This window comes from Lichtheimia ornata (assembly GCF_029851405.1).
Source record: "Lichtheimia ornata isolate CBS 291.66 chromosome Unknown scaffold00019, whole genome shotgun sequence".
NCBI lineage: Eukaryota > Fungi > Mucoromycota > Mucoromycetes > Mucorales > Lichtheimiaceae > Lichtheimia > Lichtheimia ornata.
In genome coordinates this window covers 234,569-255,838 of record NW_026695339.1, presented here as the reverse complement: position 1 = coordinate 255,838, position 21,270 = coordinate 234,569, and the positions used below count along the sequence as shown (strand labels likewise).

General features: G+C 43.9%; 6 protein-coding genes across 6 annotated transcripts; 4 read left to right on the top strand and 2 right to left on the bottom strand.

The window, feature by feature from the left end:
* Positions 1 to 8,372: 8,372 nt before the first annotated feature.
* On the top strand, positions 8,373 to 8,694 carry O0I10_004997 (uncharacterized protein; the record flags this gene model as incomplete). The annotated part of the gene is made up of 3 exons (XM_058485046.1): positions 8,373 to 8,437; positions 8,493 to 8,575; positions 8,633 to 8,694. The coding sequence occupies 3 exons, from the start codon at positions 8,373 to 8,375 to the stop codon at positions 8,692 to 8,694; spliced, it is 210 nt and encodes a 69-aa protein (XP_058344196.1).
* Positions 8,695 to 10,268: 1,574 nt separating this feature from the next.
* Positions 10,269 to 10,686, top strand: O0I10_004996 (uncharacterized protein; the record flags this gene model as incomplete). Its single annotated transcript, XM_058485045.1, has 3 exons — positions 10,269 to 10,406; positions 10,479 to 10,505; positions 10,564 to 10,686. 3 exons carry the CDS (start codon positions 10,269 to 10,271, stop codon positions 10,684 to 10,686), a joined length of 288 nt encoding a protein of 95 aa, XP_058344195.1.
* Positions 10,687 to 12,970: 2,284 nt separating this feature from the next.
* O0I10_004995 (uncharacterized protein) lies at positions 12,971 to 13,546 on the top strand (the record flags this gene model as incomplete). Its single annotated transcript, XM_058485044.1, has 1 exon — positions 12,971 to 13,546. The coding sequence occupies one exon, from the start codon at positions 12,971 to 12,973 to the stop codon at positions 13,544 to 13,546; it is 576 nt and encodes a 191-aa protein (XP_058344194.1).
* A 2,420-nt stretch (positions 13,547 to 15,966) lies between these two features.
* On the top strand, positions 15,967 to 16,449 carry O0I10_004994 (uncharacterized protein; the record flags this gene model as incomplete). Its single annotated transcript, XM_058485043.1, has 1 exon — positions 15,967 to 16,449. One exon carries the CDS (start codon positions 15,967 to 15,969, stop codon positions 16,447 to 16,449), a length of 483 nt encoding a protein of 160 aa, XP_058344193.1.
* Positions 16,450 to 18,307: 1,858 nt separating this feature from the next.
* O0I10_004993 (uncharacterized protein) lies at positions 18,308 to 19,708 on the bottom strand (the record flags this gene model as incomplete). Its single annotated transcript, XM_058485042.1, has 1 exon — positions 18,308 to 19,708. The coding sequence occupies one exon, from the start codon at positions 19,706 to 19,708 to the stop codon at positions 18,308 to 18,310; it is 1,401 nt and encodes a 466-aa protein (XP_058344192.1).
* A 466-nt stretch (positions 19,709 to 20,174) lies between these two features.
* O0I10_004992 (uncharacterized protein) lies at positions 20,175 to 21,211 on the bottom strand (the record flags this gene model as incomplete). Its single annotated transcript, XM_058485041.1, has 2 exons — positions 20,175 to 20,899; positions 21,094 to 21,211. The coding sequence occupies 2 exons, from the start codon at positions 21,209 to 21,211 to the stop codon at positions 20,175 to 20,177; spliced, it is 843 nt and encodes a 280-aa protein (XP_058344191.1).
* Between the last annotated feature and the right edge of the window lie 59 nt (positions 21,212 to 21,270).

Here is a 21,270-nt window from a genome sequence, read left to right as displayed (position 1 = left end):
CTAACGACGTTCCAAGTAACCAAAGCAACATTCCAAGGATTCTCATCACTGCACTCGATTGCATCCACCCATCCATCCATAACCATTCCAATTCCAAATGTTGGTTTCAAGGGCCACATGATCGCTGCTGATATGCTTCCTTCTCCATCCGGATGTTGGACTATCCTTTCTTGGTCATTTTCATTGATACTCAAACAGGCGAAGAATGCTTGTATCGCGATGTGCTTGATAGATGTTATGGCATCATCCATAGGGATTCGTTTGTATCAAAGCAAGTTGCTACACGTAAATAAAGCTGCTTTTGTACAATAGCTATCTGCTGTCCACGTAAAAAGGTTGCTGCACGTAGCTTGAGACAATGGAGTAAAGATATCGCTAATAGCAGCTGTTGTTACGGTTGGTTGTGGAAGAGGTGTGTGCAAGAGCGTGTGTTGTGTTGTAATAGAGTGACAAGGTTGTGAACACTGTATGAGACAATGGAGTAAAGACATCGCCAATAGCAACGGCTGCAGTGAACGCTGTTACGTTTGATTGTCGTCGACGATTGTACAAGAGAAGGTGAAGTGTCAAGAAACGCGGGTGTTGTGGTGGACTGCACACGCCATGGACTTCCCATTCAGTCAAAGACAATGGGATCAAGCGAGTTGTAGGATTGACATGATGGGTTGAAGCAGGACAATCGTTTGCAGGTAGTAGCTGTATACTTGAATGGGGCAACAGTTGGGAATGGGAGGAAGAGAGAAGAGCTGAGAGCGGAAGAAGTGGGAAGTAAATCGGTCGGACACCTCTTGTATAAATGCATGAACACCGTACATCAATCCTTGATATTGAGATTACCCCGCTCGAACCTGAAACTTTCACACAAGGTACTCTGGGATATGCTGATCAATATTGTTTTAAAAGTTGCTGACTTCATTATGAAGAGTTTCAGCGCGGGGTGGCCCAAATGTAGGAGACACGCTGAATGGACGGCAACATGGGAGCGGACGGCCCACCGGGCCGAAGTTGCCCACCCCAAACTTGAAAATTGGTCAGAAGGTGCTCTTGGAGACGATGATCAAGTTTATTCCAAAAAAGATCCCATGGTTTATTTAAAAATTTGAAATGGGAGCGTCCGAATGTTGGAGAGACGGAGACATTCGCAGGGTCTGCGATTCATGAATTGACGTATTCTTTGTTTGAGCATAGCTCAGTCAAATCAGCTCGGATCAAGCTACTTAAATCATGGAAATAAATGCCTGCAGCAGGAGCATCGTTCCCATCACGTAGATTTTGAAACAATGCTGATTGGATAAAAGTGGCTGTTAGCTGCCAATGTATGCACTTCAAATGAGGTATGCGTACATGTCATGCATTGTCCCTGAAGTCCTGACTTTTTAGCTGAGTTACCCAAAGAGGTCCTTATGCATCTTTTGCTCTATTATAGCCATACTACTTTACATTAAACAAAGACCACTTCTCATATAGCACCGCGCTTACAAACATAAAGGTGCCTGTACCTCTAAACTTTACAATCAAACGTGTGGTTTTTATTAGAGCAATGTGCTCAGCTTGGCCAACTGCACCTTGGGTGAAAGTTTCACGATCAAGCTTGCCAATCCCAGATTTCGCAATGTCGCCACCAGCCAAACTGGATCTGGGGGTCGACCCCTTCGACGACGACGACCAAAAAAAATATTTTTTGGGCTAGTTGCGACATTGAACGTGAAACTTTCACACAAGGTGCTGTTGGCCAAGCTGAGCACATTGCTCTATTCAAAACCCCACGTTTCATTGTAAAGTTTGGAGATACAGGCACCTTTATGTTTGTAAGCGCGATGCTATATGGGAAGTGGTCTTCGTTCAATGTCAAGTCGCTGGACCCTGGCAGAGCAAAAGAAGCAGAGGGACCTCTTTGTGTAACTCAGCTACTTTGCATGACTGGAAGGATGGAAGGATGATACTATATACTGTTGACAAAAGCCCGTACATTGCGAGCTAACAGCCATTTCCTCACAATCGGCAATGTTGCCCATTCTATGACAGTGGAACGATGCTCCTGCTTCAGACATTCATTTCCATGATTGGATTATGTTGATCCGAGTTGATTTGGCTGAGCTACGCTCATACAAGGTTACTTCAGTTGAGCAACATAGAGCATGGTTAGATGTGTGGATTGATGTAATCCGTCTTTGGCTGTATCTCGGTCAAATCAACTCGGATCAACATAATCCAATTATGGAAATGAATGTCTGAAGCAGGAGAATCGCTCACATGTCATAGAGTGGACAACAGTGGCTATTGTGAAGAAATGGCTGTTAGCTCGCAATGTACGGGCTTTTGTCAACAGTATATAGTATCATCCTTCCATCCTTCCAGTCATGCAAAGTAGCTGAGTTACACAAAGAGGTCCCTCTGCTTCTTTTGCTCTGCCAGGGTCCAGCGACTTGACAATGAACAAAGACCACTCTTCATATAGCATCACGCTTACAAGCATAAAGGTGCCTGTATCTCCAAACTTTACAATCAAATGTGGGGTTTTTATTAGAGCAGTGTGCTCGGCTTGGCCAACTGCACCTTGGGTGCAAGGTTCACGATCAAGCTTGCCAATCCCAGATTTCGCAATGTCGCTACCAGCCAAACTGGATCTGGGGGTCAACTTCTTCGACGACGACGACCAAAAAATATTTTTTGGGCTGTTTGCGACATTGAACGCGAAACTTTCACACAAGGTGCTGTTGGCCAAGCTGAGCACATTGCTCTAATAAAAACCACACGTTTCATTGTAAAATCTTGAGATATGGGCGTCTTTATGTTTTTCATATGCTGTATATGAAAGGTGGTCTTTGTTTGGTGTGAAGTAGCTAGACGCTGGAGAGCCAAAGATGTAGATAGACCTCTTTGTGTAACACAACCGGTTTTGCATGATTGGAAGCGCCGACGCATGATACCTCCAAACCATTCAGCACCAGCTCATCATTGGCAGCTAACAGCCTCTTCCTCCCATTCGCCTTGGTTGCCCAAACCAATGCATGTGAACGATTGTGCTGCTCCAACCCATCATGTCCATCCTTCAACTTCCTTGATCCGAGCTGATTTGGCTGAACAATGCTCAAACAAAGAAACATCATCCAACTTCAAAAAGAATCGGTTGATTAGTTATTCGTAAACTGCCACTTGATATTCCCTTCCTCCCTTTCATTATTGTTTCCCAAACTAATGCATGTGAATGGTTGTCCTGCTCCAGTCCAACATTCTCATCATTCAACTTTCTTGATCCCAGAGCGGTTGACTGTGCAACGCTTTGACAAAGAAACGTCACCCAAACATCAGAGAAATCTATTTAATTTCAAGGTCTTCCACTCCCTGTTTCTTGCCTCTTTCTTCCATTCTCACTGTTGGTGCATTCAAGCACAACTACCACCTGCGAACGATTGTCCTGCTTCAACCCATCACGTCCATCCTACGAACGTCTTTATCCGATTTTCTTGGACCGAGAGGCAAGTTGATGGCGTGTACACATTCTTGTCACTCTTCTACAACACACGAGTCTCTCGACACCACACACACTCTTGCGCGCTTTCCTGGCACAATCCAATGTACAGTATTCAATGCAGTAGTTGCTATCAGCAAGCTCTTTACTCCATCGTACCCAACAGCGTTCTTTACTTGCAAGCGTGTCTTACAGCTTTTTTACATGAACAGCAGATAGCCATCATAGAGGAGCAACCGCTTTATTGACGTGTAGCAACTTGCTTCAATACATATGACTTCATATGGATATGGATATGGGTCTGAATACTGTATTACTTTGGTACATGAGATGGAAGGAATGCATCTATTGACTAGTTTGGTTCCCTTGTTGGCCCATTTTACACGTGATGTCTAGTTTGGATGACATGCCATCAGCCACCAACGACCTCTGGGGCTTCTTTCTACCAACATTGGATTTGTAGCGGTTATGGCGGATGGGTTCAATCAAGACAAGGATTATTTGTCGCGTTGTCAGAAGGATGAATCATGCCATATGCATACGGCTTAGGATGATGATGGATTGGAGGAAGTGACAAAGGGCTTTATACCTTTGACGAAGGAAGGTTTTTCACAGCTACGGATGATGTTGGAGATGCTCGGGCAAAGAATGGCAAACGTCCTTTGCAATCGCTGGATGAAGAATGATCATGGCGGCAGCAATCAAGAATAGAATGGCGCAATTATCTCTTCCTCTATGTGATCCACGCTTCTTATTCAATGCTGTTCTTTTATCATATTTGCTTGATAAACATCCACAGTACCGTGTACTGGTGTGCAGCATTCTTCGACTTTTTATTGTATGAAAATTGGATTCTTCATAATACTTTGGGTATCGTACGATCAGCTTAGATGTGAAAGGGGTGGATCACACTTGGTTATTCCTGCGTGAAGGGAATGGATATTATATATTTGGTAGGAGGTTACACAATAGGCACAATGGGTTGCACAAGTTGGTTCAGGAGTGGGTGCATGTCATTCAGCAGTTCATGTAATGCGCACAGGCCTATGCTTAATTACGAGCTGTTCTCAATTGAAGTCTTGAGCAGTGATCATTCTTATTGAGCAATGGAAGATAGGGATATTGTTGAGGGTACGTATAAACGGTAATGGCTGTAGCAAGCGGGGTGGCATGGAGCACACGAATTGAAGGGAGAACAAGGAGGAGAGACCACTCTTCTTCACTTCGCCGCGAAAGGGGTAAACTTGACTCCGTACAAACCACAACGCGCGTTAGTCTGTATTCGCCTGATATTACGGCGTTCATTAAGGTGCGGATAGTCCAATGGCGGCCTTTCCAGTTGCAGACGATAACTTAACCGGTACGCGCGCGAACTGCCCGCCAGCTCAAGCTTCAGTACGTACAACATGTACGTTTCAATCCGGCACAATGCTTTATCATTCAAGCTGGGCATTGAGGTACTAAAGTCCACGTGTAGTTTATATTCTCGTTTATTCAAGATCGAGAACATCGTGTGTCGTGTGTATTTATTCATGGTTGCCATCAAGGAGACGTCCCAACGTATTTAGCAGGTATGTCGACATAAATGAATGCTATCCTTGTTACCTTGTTGTATTTACTGTAGCGATACGTTGAATAGTGGCACCTGTAGCGGCAACAACAAGACATTGATATCAAAGCAAGAATGCTGTACGTTGGCTCAATGGTATGCATGGCATTGGATATACAAAGCAGACCCTGTTAATTAACGAGCCTTACAATGAAACAGCAGCAGCACATACTGGATCGGATGGACACAAGGTTATTTACAATATATCAATGGAATGAGTAATGAGGGCTACCACAAGGTAAGGAGTTCATTGTCAGATTAGTTTGGATTCAAGTGGACTTACCAAAACTGCTGCTCCTAGTGGCAGCAAAGAGCCTCTTTCGGCGATACTATTATTATCAAGGCTGCACGTCAAGGATGTCATTGTATAGTACTGTGCTCTCTGAGGAATTTTGGCCGGAAACAGTGTGACTCAAGATGCGATGGCAAGGCCAATTTGAAAAGGCATCCGCTGTGCACAGCTCCATCCAAGTACGGCTATTGATTTCGCCTCACAGAGGGAAGGAAAGGTGGATATCTCTTATGATGCCAATTTCAGGATCCAATGAGAGTATGGTACATATGGTGGTATACCTTGGCGCTGCAGGTTGATTATTGTATTGCCTTCGGATGGTACTGTTGGTTGCAATTCGCCTTGATCACCGCTGGTTCAGGGCGTCGTGTGCCTTCCTTACCGAGTTGTCTACAATGAGAGTTCTCAAGACGTCTTTATAGCCTCTTTTGGGCCATTCTTTAACAACACAAGCGTGTGGCTGGTTTTACTTGTTATCTCACATTACATTTACTGTAGCTTGAATACGTTGGATGATGGTACCTCTGGCAGCAACAAGACATTGATAACAAAGCAAGAACGCTGTACGTTGGCTCAATGGTAGCCTTGGTATTGGATCTACAAAGCGAACCCTGTTAATTGTAGAACTTCCACAATGAAACAGCAGCAAGACAATATGGATGACATGGAGATACGGCTTTAATTGAGGCAATGATGCTATTGAAATACCACAAGTGTAGAAGGCTCATTGTGGGATTGATTGGATTCAAGTGGACTTACCAAACACCATACAGTGGCAGAGCCTCTTTCAGGTGATACTATTATTATCACGGCTGCACGTCAAGGATGTCATTGTACTGTACTTTCTTGTGAGTGGATTGTATCAGCAACAAACAACAGCGTACATATCTTTAGTGCCATATCAACCCTCATCCCATCTATGCATCTGGTGCTTCCCATTACCTGCAATTTGGTGAACCTCTCTGAAACAAGGGCCGCCCATCGATCGATCATGTCAGGAACAAGGAGCAGGTTTATACCTTTGGCGTCAGCAAACTTCCGATCGTCTCGTGGTTCTGATTATCGGCAATTCCTTTGATGGAGCTCTACAACTATGCGTCTTATGGATGGAAAAAATGTCATCAACAAGCAATGAGAGTCCGCGTTGACATCTTTGGTCGTACCGGTCATTATGCATCTCCTCCAAGGCATTCATCGTCAAGCTGCATTCGATTTCCGTGAAAAACGATTGCCATTCACATCGCTCTTGCTTCATATGTACGTCACTCCGCAGCTAGGATCTGGTTTGGGCTTTTCGATGCACAATGCCTCCTCGATTTGCATGTGGTCTTTTGGGCAGCAAAGTTGTCTCGTTGTCTCTTTAGCAGGGCTCTTCGCGGCATCATGTGTAAGTATGCTCTCTTTGAGGTAAAATCAGCCAGTATTACTCAACCTTCTCCTGCATATGCCCATAAGAAGTATCGTTCCATCGCTTTCAAGCCGAGTGCCACTGGCAGGCCTTATCAACAAGCGGACGATTGCAAAGAATCGGCTTGATTTGGATATCAGCGGGATTTCGTGCATATGGCTATCATTGGTAAATAGTGGATGGTCCGTGTTTTGGCGCAATCCCAATCAACCTCAACGTCTATTATAGTATGTGGTCTGTTGGCAAGCCACTTGTCTTCTGGTTCTTTGGGTTATCATGGATGCAGCTGTCATTGGATGTCGACATGTTTTCATGCGTATGGCTATCATTGGTAAATAGTGATCCGTGTTCTTCTTCCGCGGCTGCTAACCTCCTCTTTTATTATGTATGTGGGCTATCAAGCAAGCTACTTGTCTTCTGGAGCATTAGGGATTATAGATGTGGGATATTCAGCAAGCTACTTGTCTTCTGGTGCATTAGGTTCTATCATGGATGAAGCTGTCATTGGTAAATAGTGATCATTCTTTTTTCTTTCAACGCCTACCCCAACACCTTTCTTTCATGTAGGTTATTCAGCGAGCTACTTGTCTTGTGCCCTTTCAGTTTCTTTGATAGATTGCAGCTATCATTTGGATGTCGACGAGGTTTCATTCATATGGCTACCATTGGTAATTGATGATCCATTCGTTTCTACAACGCCTGCCAACTGCTTTTATCTTAGCATGCGGGCTATTCATCACGCTACTTTTCGTTTGGTCCTTTGGGATTTTCATGGATGCAGCTATCATTGAATGTCAGCATGTTTTCGTGCATATGGCTACCATTGGTAAATAGTGATCCATTCGTTTCTACAACGCCTGCCAACCTCTTTCGTTTATTGTAGTATGTGGTCTACTCAGCAAGCTCTTTCTCTTCTGGTTCTTTGTAAGGGTTCATGAATGCAGCTATCATTGGATGTCAACATGTCTTCGTGCCGCCATAGCGTATTTGGTAAATAGTGATTCGGGTTATTTGTTCGAGGGCTAATACTCACATGAAACCTCGCATTGTCGTTATCGATTCAAGTGTAAAGGATATTGTTAAGGCACACACTGTTACAAGCGGGGCGGCATGGAGTGCCGTCAGGGCAATGAAAGGAACGACGTTCCCACTCCCTTCACAACTATGCAAGGTAAGACGCTCCGTGCACCACAACGCTGCTGCAACCTGACGCAGCAATGCGCACCGTCGATGGGCGAACAGGTGGTCAAGGGCGGCCTATTCAGTTACAACAAGCACGTGCGATCTACCCATAACCTGGCTTTATTCAATGCAACATCATAAAGTTCAATCGCTGCAATTCGCTTTTTTATTGTTCCAGTCGAACGATATTGTGGTACTAAAGTTCGCGTGGTTGGTGTTGTCTCGTCTGTATACAAGACTCAATCCAGCCGTTTTTTTCGTGTGCTGTTTATACCCAGTTGTCCACAATGGGAGTTCTCAAGACGTCTTTACATTGCCTCTTTTTGGGTATGCTGACAACAAGCAGCATGTGGGTTGGTTATACTTGTTATCTCACATTGCGTTTATGGTAGGTTGAACATGTTGGATGATGGTACCTCTGGCAGCAACAGGATACGGATCTCAAAGCAAGAATGCTGTATGGTTGGCTCAATGGTATGCATGGTATTGGATCTACAAAGCGAAAGCTGTTAATTAACGAACCTTACAGTGAAACAGCAGCAGCACATACTGGATCGGATGGATACAAGGTTATTTGCAAGCATCAATGGAATGGTATTGGGAATACCACAGGTAAAGAGGTTCATTGTGGGATTGGTTGGATTCAAGTGGACTTCAAACACCATACAGTGGCAGAGCCTCTTTCGGCATTACTATTATCAAGGCTGCACGTCAAGGATGTCATTGTATAGTACTGTGCTCTCTGAGGGAATTTTGGCCGGAAACAGTGTGACTCAAGATGCGATGGCAGGCCGAATTTGAAAAAGGCATCCGCTGTGCACACGGCCTCCATCCAAGTACGGCTATTGATTTCCTTGCCTACAGAGAGAAGGTGGATATCTCTTATGATGCCAATTTCAGGATCCAATGAGAGTATGGTACATATGGTGGCATACCTTGGCGCTGCAGGTTGATTATTGTATTGCCTTCGGATGGTGTATTTGGTTGCAATTCCTTGTGATCACCGTGGTTCACGGCGTCGTGTGCCTTCCTTACCGAGTTGTCCACAATGAGGAGTTCTCAAGACGTCTTCACATTGCCTCTTTTGGGTATGCTGACAACAAGCGTGTGGATTGGGTTTACTTCTTATCTCACATTGCGTTTATGGTAGGTGAACATGTTGGATGGTGGTATCTCTGGCAGCAACAGGATACGGATCTCAAACAAGAATGCTGTATGGTTGGCTCAATGGTATGCGTGGTATTGGATCTACAAAAGCCCGGAAACCTGTTAATTAACAAGACTTACAGTGAAACAGCAGCAAGATAATATGGATGACATGGAGATACGGTTTTATTTGAGGCAATGATGGTATTGAGAAATACCACAAGGTAAGAGTGTTCATTATGATGGGATTGGTTGGATTCAAGTGGACTTACCAAACGCCATACAGTGGCAGAGCCTCTTTCGGCGATACTATTATTATCACGGCTGCACGTCAAGGATGTCATTGTATAGTACTGTGCTCTCCTGGGGAATTTTGGCCCGGAAACAGTGTGACTCCAGATGCGATGGCAAGGCCAATTTTGAAAGGCATCCAACTGTGCGCACGGCCTCCATCCAAGTACGGCTATTGATTTCCTTGCCTACAGAGAGAAGGTGGATATCTCTTATGATGCCAATTTCAGGATCCAATGAGTATGGTACATATGGTGACATACCTTGGCGCTGCAGGTTGATTATTGTATTGCCTTCGGATGGTGTATTTGGTTGCAATTCCTTGTGACCACCATGGTTCAGGGCGTCGTGTGCCTTCCTTACCGAGTTGTCCACAATGAGAGTTCTCAAGACGTCTTCACATTGCCTCTTTTGGGTATGCTGACAACAAAAGCGTGTGGATTGGGTTTGCTTCTTATCTCACATTGCATTTATGGTGAGTGAACATGTTGGATGGTGGTATCTCTGGCAGCAACAAGACACTGGTCTCAAAGCAAGAGTAACAGCATGGTTGGCTCAATGGTATGCATGGTGTTGGATCTACAAAGCGAAACCTGTTAATTAACAAGACTTACAGTGAAACAGCAGCAAGATAATATGGATGACATGGAGATACGGTTTTATGTGAGGCAATGATGCTTATTGAGGAAATACCACAAGGTAAGAGGTTCATTGTGGGATTGGTTGGATTCAAGTGGACTTACCAAACGCCATACAGTGGAAGAGCCTCTTTCGGTGATGCTATTATTATCAAGGCTGCATGTCAGGGACGTCATTGTACTACACTTTCCTGTGGAGCTCTACATGTTGTGCGGGGACAGTGCGACTCATGTTGCGGCCTCAGGGATTTAAAAATGCATCCTCTGTTCGCACGCTCCATCGTTTGCGGCTATTGATCTCCTTGCCTTTAGAGAAGATGGTATCTCTATTGATGCACTTCATCGCGTCGATCCACTGGACAGTGCCGGTACTATGATCTTTCTTTGGCTGTGCGCTTTTATTATTACTTTACATCCTGATGGCCAATTTCGTTCCCAAGTCTGCGGGTGATGATTGCGTGATTCAGGTATGTGTAACTCTCATACTTTTTGGAGACCTTTGCTGAAACGCCTACCATTATTTAGAGGGACCATTGTAAAGAGCTGCTTGTCTTTTGGTGCTTTGGGTTTACAAGATCCACAGCTATGATTGCTAAGTATTATTCGATGGGTTTGGACAATTGTTTATGGTGCATCTTTTATAGGTGAATCATGTCAGCCATGGGAAGATGTTTATGTCTTTGAGTGGTGTCAACCTTTATTGCGTCTCGGGTGGTTGGTTGCAAGCAACGGGCGATTCCTCTGGAGAATGTCAGCCAATGAACGTCTTTTAGGAGTGGATTGTATCAGCAACAAGTAACAACATCCATATCAAGCTTTATCCCATTATCTGGTTTTCTCGTTATCGGCAATTTGGTGGGCGTCCTGAAATGAAGTTCTCTTATCGATTGATCACATCAGCAGCAAGGAACAACTTGTATATCTTTGATATCAGCAACCTTTCTATCTCTTGGTGGTTCTGGTTATCGGCAATTCCTTTGATGGATTTCTACAACTATACGTGTCTTATGGATGGATCATGTCATCAACAAGCAATGAGAGCCCGCGTTCAAATCTTTTGTGTTACCAAGGTCATTCATGCATCTCGTCAAGGACTTCATCGTCAAGCTGCATTCCATACCCAATGAAAAAGGATTGGTATCTCATTCATATCGGCTATATCATAGTGTACTCCTTCCGCAGCTAGGATGCTGGTTTGGGCTTTTCGATTGATGATTTTTCGATTTGCACGTGGTCTTGGGCAGCACATTGTTCGTTCTCGCTCATTGCAAGGGCTCTTCGGCATCGTGTAAGTATGCTATCTTTGATGGTATGAAGTATTATTCGACCTTCTCACTGTATATTCCCATCAAGTATCGTTCCATCGCTTACAACCCGGTGCCAACGTAGCGGGCTTATCAGCAAGAGAATGATTGCAAGAGTCAGCTAGATTTGGATATCAGCAGGGATTTCGTGCATACATGGGTATCATTGGTAAATAGTGATCCATTCGTTTCTACAACGCCTGCCAACCTCTTCGTTTACTATAGTATGTGGTCTATTCTGCAAGCTATTTGTCTTCTGGTTCTTTGGGATTTTCATGGATGAGGCTGTCATTGAATGTCGACATGTTTTCGTGCATACATGGGTATCATTGGTAAATAGTGATCCGTTCTCTTCTTCAACGCCTGCTAACCTCCTCTTTTATTATAGTATGTGGGATATTCAGCAAGCTACTTGTCTTCTGGTGCATTGGGATTTCTATGGATGAAGCTGTCATTGAATGTCGACATGTTTTCGTGCTTATGGGTGTCATTGGTAAATAGTGGATGATCCGTGTTTTGGCTCAATCCCAATCCAACCTCCTCTTCTAATACTATAGTATGTGGGATATTCAGCAAGCTACTTGTCTTCGTTGCATTAGGATTTCTATGGATGAGGCTGTCATTGAATGTCGACATGTTTTCGTGCGTATGGCTATCATTGGTAAATGATGATCCGTTCTCTTCTTCAACGCCTACCAACCACCTCTTTTATTATAGTATGTGGGCTATTCAGCAAGCTACTTGTCTTCTGGTGCATTGGGATTTCTATGGATGCAGCTGTCATTGGTAAATAATGACCCATTCTTTCTTTCAATGCCTACTAACACCCTCTTTCATGTGGGTTATTCAGCGAGCTATTAGTCTTGTGCCCTTTGGATTCTTGATGGATGCAGCTATCATTGGCTGTCAACAGGGTTTATTCATATGGCTCTCATTGGTAAATAGTAGGTCTGCCGTTTTTTTGGCTCCAATCCCAACCACCCCCTCTTTTATTATAGTATGTGTGCTATTCAGCAAACTACTTGTATTTTGGTGAATCTCGTCAGAATCAGAAGAGCAACGTCGACAGCATCCTTCAGTGTCAGCTTGCCTTATTACATCGTTCGATGGTTTTCGTTACTGTATACACCTATTGGACGCCTGCTTTTATTTGCATCCACCAAGGCGGCAAGGCAACAAGTTCTATACCTCTTGGTGTCGCCAAGTTTGTTTCAATCTTATTGTGGTCCTAGTTGTTGACAACCCTTTCAGCTGGTCTCCTGCTACGCATGCCTGTTATTGGTGGATCCGCCATCAGCTACAAGCAAGAAGCAGCAATGAACAACAGGCCCACCTTTAGTGTCAGCAACATTTATTTGATCCTCTGGTGGTTCTCGTTATTGGCAAATTGATTTCAAGAGCCCTCTTCACCGCACGTATCTTATGGATGTATCACATAACCCAACAAACAACAATGTTACACGTGTCCTTTTGGTGCTGTCAAGGGTGTATCCATCTCTCATGGCATTCATCATCAAGTATCGCTTGGAGAAACAGCTATCAGAATTGGTGCTATTATTAGAAACACATCTCACAGCAAGGAAATGTGTTCTGATTACTGGGTGGCATCAAACATTGTGGATTCTCATATGACACTGGGTAAATATTGTTACCATTACCTCAAAGATAAGTTAGTGATATGCAGTTTTATAGGCCCATCATTCCATCAAGCTTTAATTTCGCATGCTCTTTGGTGCCATCAAAAGTCTCTCGTTACAGTTGTCAATGGTGAATCTATTGAATTGGAAGACGAAGATCAACATTTTCGTTGGTGGGTGTCTCAGAAGCAAGCAAGCGATCTCTATCTTATAGTTGCGGTTGTCGAGGACCGCATTTCCGCTTGGTTTTGGAAATCCAGCTGCTTGCAAGTCGTCTCTTTATCGGTGGATCTTCAGAGCAATGTTTTTATCGGTGCCATGGCGGATCTCATTCCTCAAGTACTTGTATGGATACCTTGGACATTCTCTTGGCAAGTTAATATCCTCGCGTATGCTATTTCATCAAGACCGGATTTATTTGTTGCAGTGCATGATGTGTCTCTCATGACGCCTACCCAAGAAGGTCGCTTGATGGCAGCTACTACTGATATGGCGGATGTTTATTTGCTATGGGTAGAACGGGATGGTGCCTTACTCTTTTGTGTAAAGCATCGTTGGCAGCTATGATTCATTTGCGACAGTGTGGTCAGCCCTATCATGGCCCTATCAATTGCATTTGAGGATTACTGCCTTAGCCGTTGGAAGTTAGACTGTTACTCAGTGGCCTTGTGGTAGATATGGGATCATGTATTGCTTTTTGCTCTTATGGGTCGGCCTCTGTGGGCGTGGGATGCTATCCTTTTATCAGACCGAACATGTTGGCTCGAGCAGCACCGATAGAAGATGCTGTTGTTTACAATGGCAGCCCCCGTTATCCGGCTTGGTGCACCGTAGGGGAGAGGGTGACGGCAAAGCCTTCGCGTGGCCATCCTTGTCAGTACATGGGTTTCCATGGAAGCTAATTTGCCACCTTATCATTTATGTATTTTTTACGCATTCGTGAGCATCACTAACAGTACTCTAATAGATATATCAAGTGGCCAAAAGGTACAGGCTGGGAGTCGAACCCAATGAGAGATGATGCCCAAAGTTGCACTACCTGACCAAGAACCTATTCAATAATAGCAGCATTCATTATTACAATAAACGCTTTTTCCATTGTTTGTCCCATTGCACTTGCCTTTTCCTTATACACAATGACCATTTATTGTTGGTTACTTAAAACCGAAAACCATGGTGTAGTGTTGTTGAGCCGACGTCAATGGAACCATTTCGGTTGCAACATTGGACTCTGAATGTACCTGTTGACACCAAGCGTAGAGCGGGAATAGCAACGAGCAAAAGGAAGCAACCATATCGCCATGGCAACCACCAACCACCAACCACGCTCATTCCTCAGCATTTGGACACACACTCACTCCCTGACAATGCATGTTCAGAACTACATTAACACCTCACAGCCAACAAGAGCACTCTTTGATAATACATTACCTTGATCGAGATGTCGTGAATGGAATAAGGAAAGGTGGGAGAAAAAGAAGAGAAGCATTGTCTCAAGTCGTGGAGCTGCTGTCCCCCAAATTTAAATCCCCCTACTGCTATTACACTGAGGCCACCCAATTACCTTATACACACCATCCACCCAAACACACAACTCACCCATCATCATCAGCACTCTCACGATAGACAATAGGCACGCGTAAATAAAAGAAATGATCCTTACGTATAGCAAAAGGGTGTGTGCCATTTTACACTTTACATGATAATGATGATCCAACAACAGCCATTACCTTACTACCAGGTTAGCTCGAATCAAGAAAGTTGAAGGATGGGCATGCTGGGCTGGAGCAAGACAATCGTTCGTATACATTGGATTGGACAACAAAGGTGAATGGGTGGAATGGGCTATTAGCTGGCATTTTGAACTATTCCTAAATAGTGTACAAGAATCATGCATCGCCTGTGCTGAATGACTTAAGTTACACAAACACGCCCTCTGCATCTTTTGCTCTATTATCGTCATACTACTTTACATTAAACAAAGACCATTTCTCATATAGCATCACGCTTACAACATAGTAAAAACATAAAGACGCCTGTATCTCTAAACTTTACAATCAAACGTGGTGTTTTTATTAGAGCAAAGTGCTCGTCGGGGTCAAAGGAATCTTGTGTCAAAGTATGAAGTTCATCATGGGCAATCCCAGATTTCGCAATGTCGCTACCTGCCAAACTGGATCTGGGGGTCAACCTCTTCGACGACGACGACCAAAATTATTTTTTGGGCTGTTTGTGACATTGAACGCGAAACTGGCACCCAAGGTGCTGTTGGCCAAGCCGAGCCCATTGCTCTAATAAAAACCCCACGTTTGATTGTAAAGTTTGGAGATACAGGCACGTTTATGTTTTCACTATGCTGTAAGCGTGATGGAGTTGCTTTTTCCTAGTGGATGGTGTCGGCTGCATTAACGGAAAGATGAAGAGCTGAGTGAAATGGCACGTGGTGGTTACACACGCATGTCCTTGACAGGGGACATACTTTTGTCACCTACAAAAATAACCTCTTGAGCCGCAGGTGGATTTGTGTATCAGCTGTTGATTTTCCATCACTGAGACTCAGAACTTTCAAGATGCTTGACCACTTTATCAGCTCGACCCATCGTGACAACAATTCCCGCGCCCACTTACATAAATAAGGCTGTTGTCATCCACACTATCATTCGCCCTTTCTTTCTACTTGTCTGCATATCATCATCAGTGGCCTCTGGTAAGTCTCAAGGATAGTCTTTTGTGATTCCCAAATGAGGGTACTCATGCATTCATTTACGTACGTAGCTCACTTCATTGCTTTACCACTTTGTTGTGTGCTCATTGTTGTCAAAATAACATTTGGCTTTGTTCCTTGATGGACCTTTTGTGGTAGGTATACTCATGTCCTCTTTGTTTGTGTATTGATGTATGTTATTAAAAGGATGCCTTGTAAATTTGTATATAAGCAAAAGGCAACCCCAGTCTGGTGGGAAACTTGGGACTCCTTTGTAGGTGACATGGGTACATGCCCTACACAATGGGAAAACAAAAAAGCGTCCGGTGTCGTGTACATGCCGCTTGAGCCATACCTATCGCCACCTATTATCGTAGAGGTGCAGCACTCGGTTGATATCGAGTTTATTTTTCGGATCATGTCATACTGCGAGCAGCTCTACTCTCAAGTGAACATTGCACCCGTCGTTCTTATCATCGTCGTTTCAAGTATCAATCATGAAGTGCTTGGAAAGTGTCGTGCACGCAAACAAGTTCCATTCTTGTTTCAATATCGAAAGGAGACCTGGGCAAAGTCTTGCTATCGTGCGAGTGTAGACACCATCCATCGCCACACGCAAAAAGTATCCCTTGATCCAATGGTCAACTTGATGGCTTTCTTGACTGGGCGCAAACCATCGTTATCGGATTCTGGATACAGCACAGATCCAACAATGCAACAACTTTATTCGATTGCGGAACGTGCCTTCGTGTCGTGTCATGAATAATCACGTATACCCATCATCCATACTCAGCTCGTGTATGGTTATCCTTGGATATTATCCATCTTAGTTTCCTTCTTCTTCTTGGAATAAATCTACCCTTGCCGAGTATTGCTTACTCTCACCTTGTCTCCTACATACAACAATACCATACACACATCTCACTTCGAATAGTACATAGATGAGGATACATTGGGAGGGCCTCACGCTTCACTATGAGAATTTTATGTTCTACCTATGCCATAAACGTGATAGGGTTGCTTTCTCCTAGATTAACGGAAAGATGAAGAGCTGAGTGAAAATGACATGGTTACACGCGCACATCTTTGACAAGTTGTTGCCACAAATGGATGGTGATGATAATGGGCGGAACCTCCCATTTACCTTTATTACTCCATCTAAGCAATATTATTACGTAAACCACAAGTATGCAAGAAGCGGATAAACTAGCGAAGTCCAAGTGCGGTAATAAACAATCCTTTATTTCCTCTATGCAGCTATAGCTACCTACTTTGCCACCATCCTCGCCTTCCTCGTCCCTTGTCATCCGTACTCATACTCGTAGTCGTTGTCGAGTTTCTGCGTAGTCGTCGTCACAATATCGAAGACCCACAAGTAGAAAAGAATAGGATTTTGCAGGCTTCCTTTTGAATCTCTTTGTCGTTATCATTGTCATTGTTGTGGATGTGGTAATCATCGTAATCGTCATTGCTGTGAAAGTGGTAATCATCGTAATGGTCGTCTCTATAAATAAAAAGCAACCAAGTTAGACCATCTGATACTGGAATGATGACGATTTGGTATACCGTTAGGCGATCCTCTCTAAGGAAGAAAGCAAATCAGAAGGAATTCACAAACCAAATCACCACCATACGAGCAACGTCGGGCGATCCCTTGTTCTTGAGAAAGCACTGCACGAATCACGCAAGGCCAGTTCGATCCATGGCAAGGAAGGACTCACTTACGTAGAGTCCAGGCTCATAGTTGTCCTCATTCATCCTCCCCAAAAGAAAGAATGATCCCCAATCCTTCCAATCATTTCCCACCTCATGAAAAGAAATCCTCAAGGGAAAGAACGAGCCTATCACGAGAAGACCGTGTTGGTTCAACAAATCCACAAGCCTTGCAAATCCCCTTTTACCTCAACACGGTGACCATGCTCTTCCAAAAACCCATCACCATCGACCGTTTGATACAGGCTGGGAACTTGAACCCAAAGAGATGATGATGATGCCCAAAGTTGCATTGCCTGACCAAAAACCTATTCAATTCACTGTTAACACACACATACAATAAACGCCCTTTTTCATTGTTTGTTTCATTGCGCTTGCCTTTTCCATATACATAAAGACGTGTTGTTGGTGGTTACTGGAAACCGAAAAACCATGGTGTAGTGTTGTTGAGCTGAAACAAAACGCCAAACCAGCTCATGTCTTGAGACCAAACTTGTCCCCTATGCAAGCTAACGCGTCAATGGAACAAGTTTTGCTGCAACATTATACTCTCAATGTACCTGTTGACACCAAGCATAGAGCGGGAATAGCAACGAACAAGAGGAAGCAACGATATCGCCATGGCTACTGCCCTCATTCCTCAGCACTTGGACGCACTCACTCTCTGACGATGCATGTTCAGAACTGTATTAATATCTCACAGCCAACAAGAGCACTCTTCTATAATACATTACCTTGTTCGGGATGTTGTGAATGGGGATAAAAGCAGAGGAGGGAGAAAGAGAAGGGAAGCGTTGTCTCAAGTCATGGAGCTACTGTCCCAATATTTAAATCCCCTCCTACCTTAACATAATGCAGCCATATCCATTATAGAGTAAACCCAAAAAGCATACATGTGTAATAAACTCATTTTATTTACAAGATGTCCACTGCTCCAAAAAGTGCTTAATAAGACGTTTTCTTAACTGCTTATCACGAGATGATGCGTGTTTTGATCCATTCTTGCTGATAGCCTTATACAATGTCTTGAGTGCGTCATTTTTGTTGATATCATCCAAGACATGCTCGAGTCGACGACGTTCATGGTTCATCTTGAAAATATCTTTGAGATAAAGGATACTGAGGATTCTGCTACAGGACATCCACCTTGAAGGATAAAAGCCGACGTTGGCGTTTGGTTTGAATTCCTCCTTGACAATGCGATCTATCTCACGCATGTACTCAAGATACTCTTCAAACGACACATTGCATTCTTCAAAGTCAAAGTAGCTGATGTGCCAAGTGCGGAGATCGGATGCCAGTATCTTTTTCAGCTCATGGTAGACGAATGCCTTGTTGTTATATGAGTCGCGAGCACCAAAACGCCAACCAATCGGTTGATTTAATACCGCGTCAATGATATCACCGCCTTCATCATCGTCAAGGGAGGATACTAGTTGTCGTTGTAAAAGTTCCTGTACCAATACACGGTAAAATGTCGTATACTCTGCAGGCAAATCAGTTGGCACTTTGGTGGTTTGTGTATAAACGGTACGACGACGACGACGTTTTCGACGACGTTGAACAATAACATGTGTATAAGGTGCTTGGATCGTGGCTCGTGGTGGTAATGGATGATCGATGGATGATGGCAAAGTTAAATCCTCTTGTACCTTGGATGGGTTTTCAAGTACTAGAGCAGATCTCCAGTTGTTGTGGGCAATTTCACGCTTGGCACATGTTGTTGCCATGGCATTTTCCACCTTGGTCAGTCGTCGATTGTATTTTTCATGTACTTGAGGTAGTGAACGAAGATCACGCCGAAGGATTACCTCTTGAACATTTTGTCTACGTCTTTGGATGTATGGAGTACGTCGATTTGCGTTACGAGCTTGCGATTTGTGGTCGTCGTACAAGTCATTCAACAATGAATCGTAGTCATTGTCTTCATTAAAATCTTCTTGTTGAGCTTGTTTGGGATGAGGGCGATGCTTTAATGATCCATGTGACCACCGGAAACAAATCAAGGAGTGCTGGGTAGTAGGAATAGGCTCATGGTACACACCAGCAGCTTCAGCCACATCCGCAAATGTGGGCCTAATATCGTTACAAAGATCTACCCAGTCATCATTTTCATGTTCTAGGGATAATATGTCCCATTCGCTACTGCTGGATTGGCGACTTGATGATGATGATGAATGGGAACGTGCCGTGGGAGGAGGTGACATTTTGGAAAGTGGTGGAAATTCGTATAGGTCGTTAATCCAAGGATCGATGGGTGTATCATCTTCCATTAGTATAGGTTCAGCGAAAGGAAGGGTATATAAGGACATGGTATAGTATTGTAAGTAGGGAATCAATTAGTATGCCTTTCATCTGCAAGGGAGGGTCCACCTTTATATTAGCTGGAGGCATCGCGGTTACAACTGCCGCAGCACTACTAATATTAATAGCCTTGTATCACACCCCACGCCACTCTTGTGGGAGCTGCAACCCCTTGCTGCGCCAACTGAGTGCAAACGATATGATCAAAGATCTACCATGCATAATGAAAGAGCCTAATTCAAGCTGCTGAAAAGTTCGATTATCACTCTTCTTTAGTTACACAAATGACTTTGCCTACTACACGACGACATTAAGAATTGTAAACTCGAAACTCGAATACTTTTGGTAGTAAATGCTTTACGAGATGTCTGAACATGGATAGATATTAATACACAGCTGCTTGAGGGTCATTTGGGAGAAATGGAATGGGTTAGGGGATTGCTGTCAATAAAAAGGGAACAAGGTGTGATATTATTATACGCGATGTTGTGGTGTTGGAGGAGGTGGTAGGCTTGATCTGGAGGAAAACATGGGTTGTGACATGCTGGCTGGTGTAGATGGCAGGTTATGAGAACTTGAAATCCAAGAAGGCGATGGATAATGATCATGATCAAGGTCATGGGAAGCCACTCCTTCGTATTGTGGTTGAAAGACTTCCACGTCGGCTTGACGTTGAATACGTCTACGGCGAATCAAAAAGAAAGCCAAAGCACCCAAGAGAGCAGCACCTACTACACTGCCTACTACAGCACCAGCAATCACTCCTCCCTTATTCTCTCCACCATTATCAGCTGGAGCAGTCGTTGGATCGATTGTTGGAGTCGCTTCAGTACTAGTGGTGGTGGTATCAATAGCAGGATCGGTGGTGGTGGTAGCATCAGGATCAATGCTGTCGGTTGTTGCTGTTGGATCGATCGTTGTAGTAGGTACAAGGTCGGTTGTTGTTGTAGTATCCCACCAATTTGTGGTGCTGGTTGTGTCCCACCAATTGGTAGTTGAGGAGGTGTATTGTCCATCCCAATCATTTGTGGTTGTTGGGCTTTCCCCAATACTGCCATCATCATAAGTAGTTGTTGCCGTGGGTTGTTGATCTCCACCATCTTCATAGGTAGTCGTTGTGGGGGTTCCATCACCATTGCCACCATCCCAATCGGTTGTAGTTGGCTGTGAGGATCCATCATCACCACCATCGTAATCACCTATACATATGGATTGTTTGGAAATTGGAGAGAAAATAGTTATTTAGGTGTCGCTGAATTCAATTGGATAAAAATAGCATCTGATACCATTGAAGGTAGTACCAAATCTCTGGAAATGGACAATGCCATTTTCAGATGCAACAATGTGGTGGAAAGAAAAACATCACCCACGTTGGCTTAGCTCTTTTTCTTACCATCGTCATCATCGTAGTCTTGGGCAGCAGTAAAAGGTGCGTGTAGTAGCCATGGATATACAAGGACGAGTGATGCTAGTGTGGAGAGTCTCGGTTGCGATTGTGGAATTAGGCGCATAGTTGAATAGGATTAGGTTATCGTCAGCAGTTGGAGGGTGTAAAAAGATTCGAGACAAA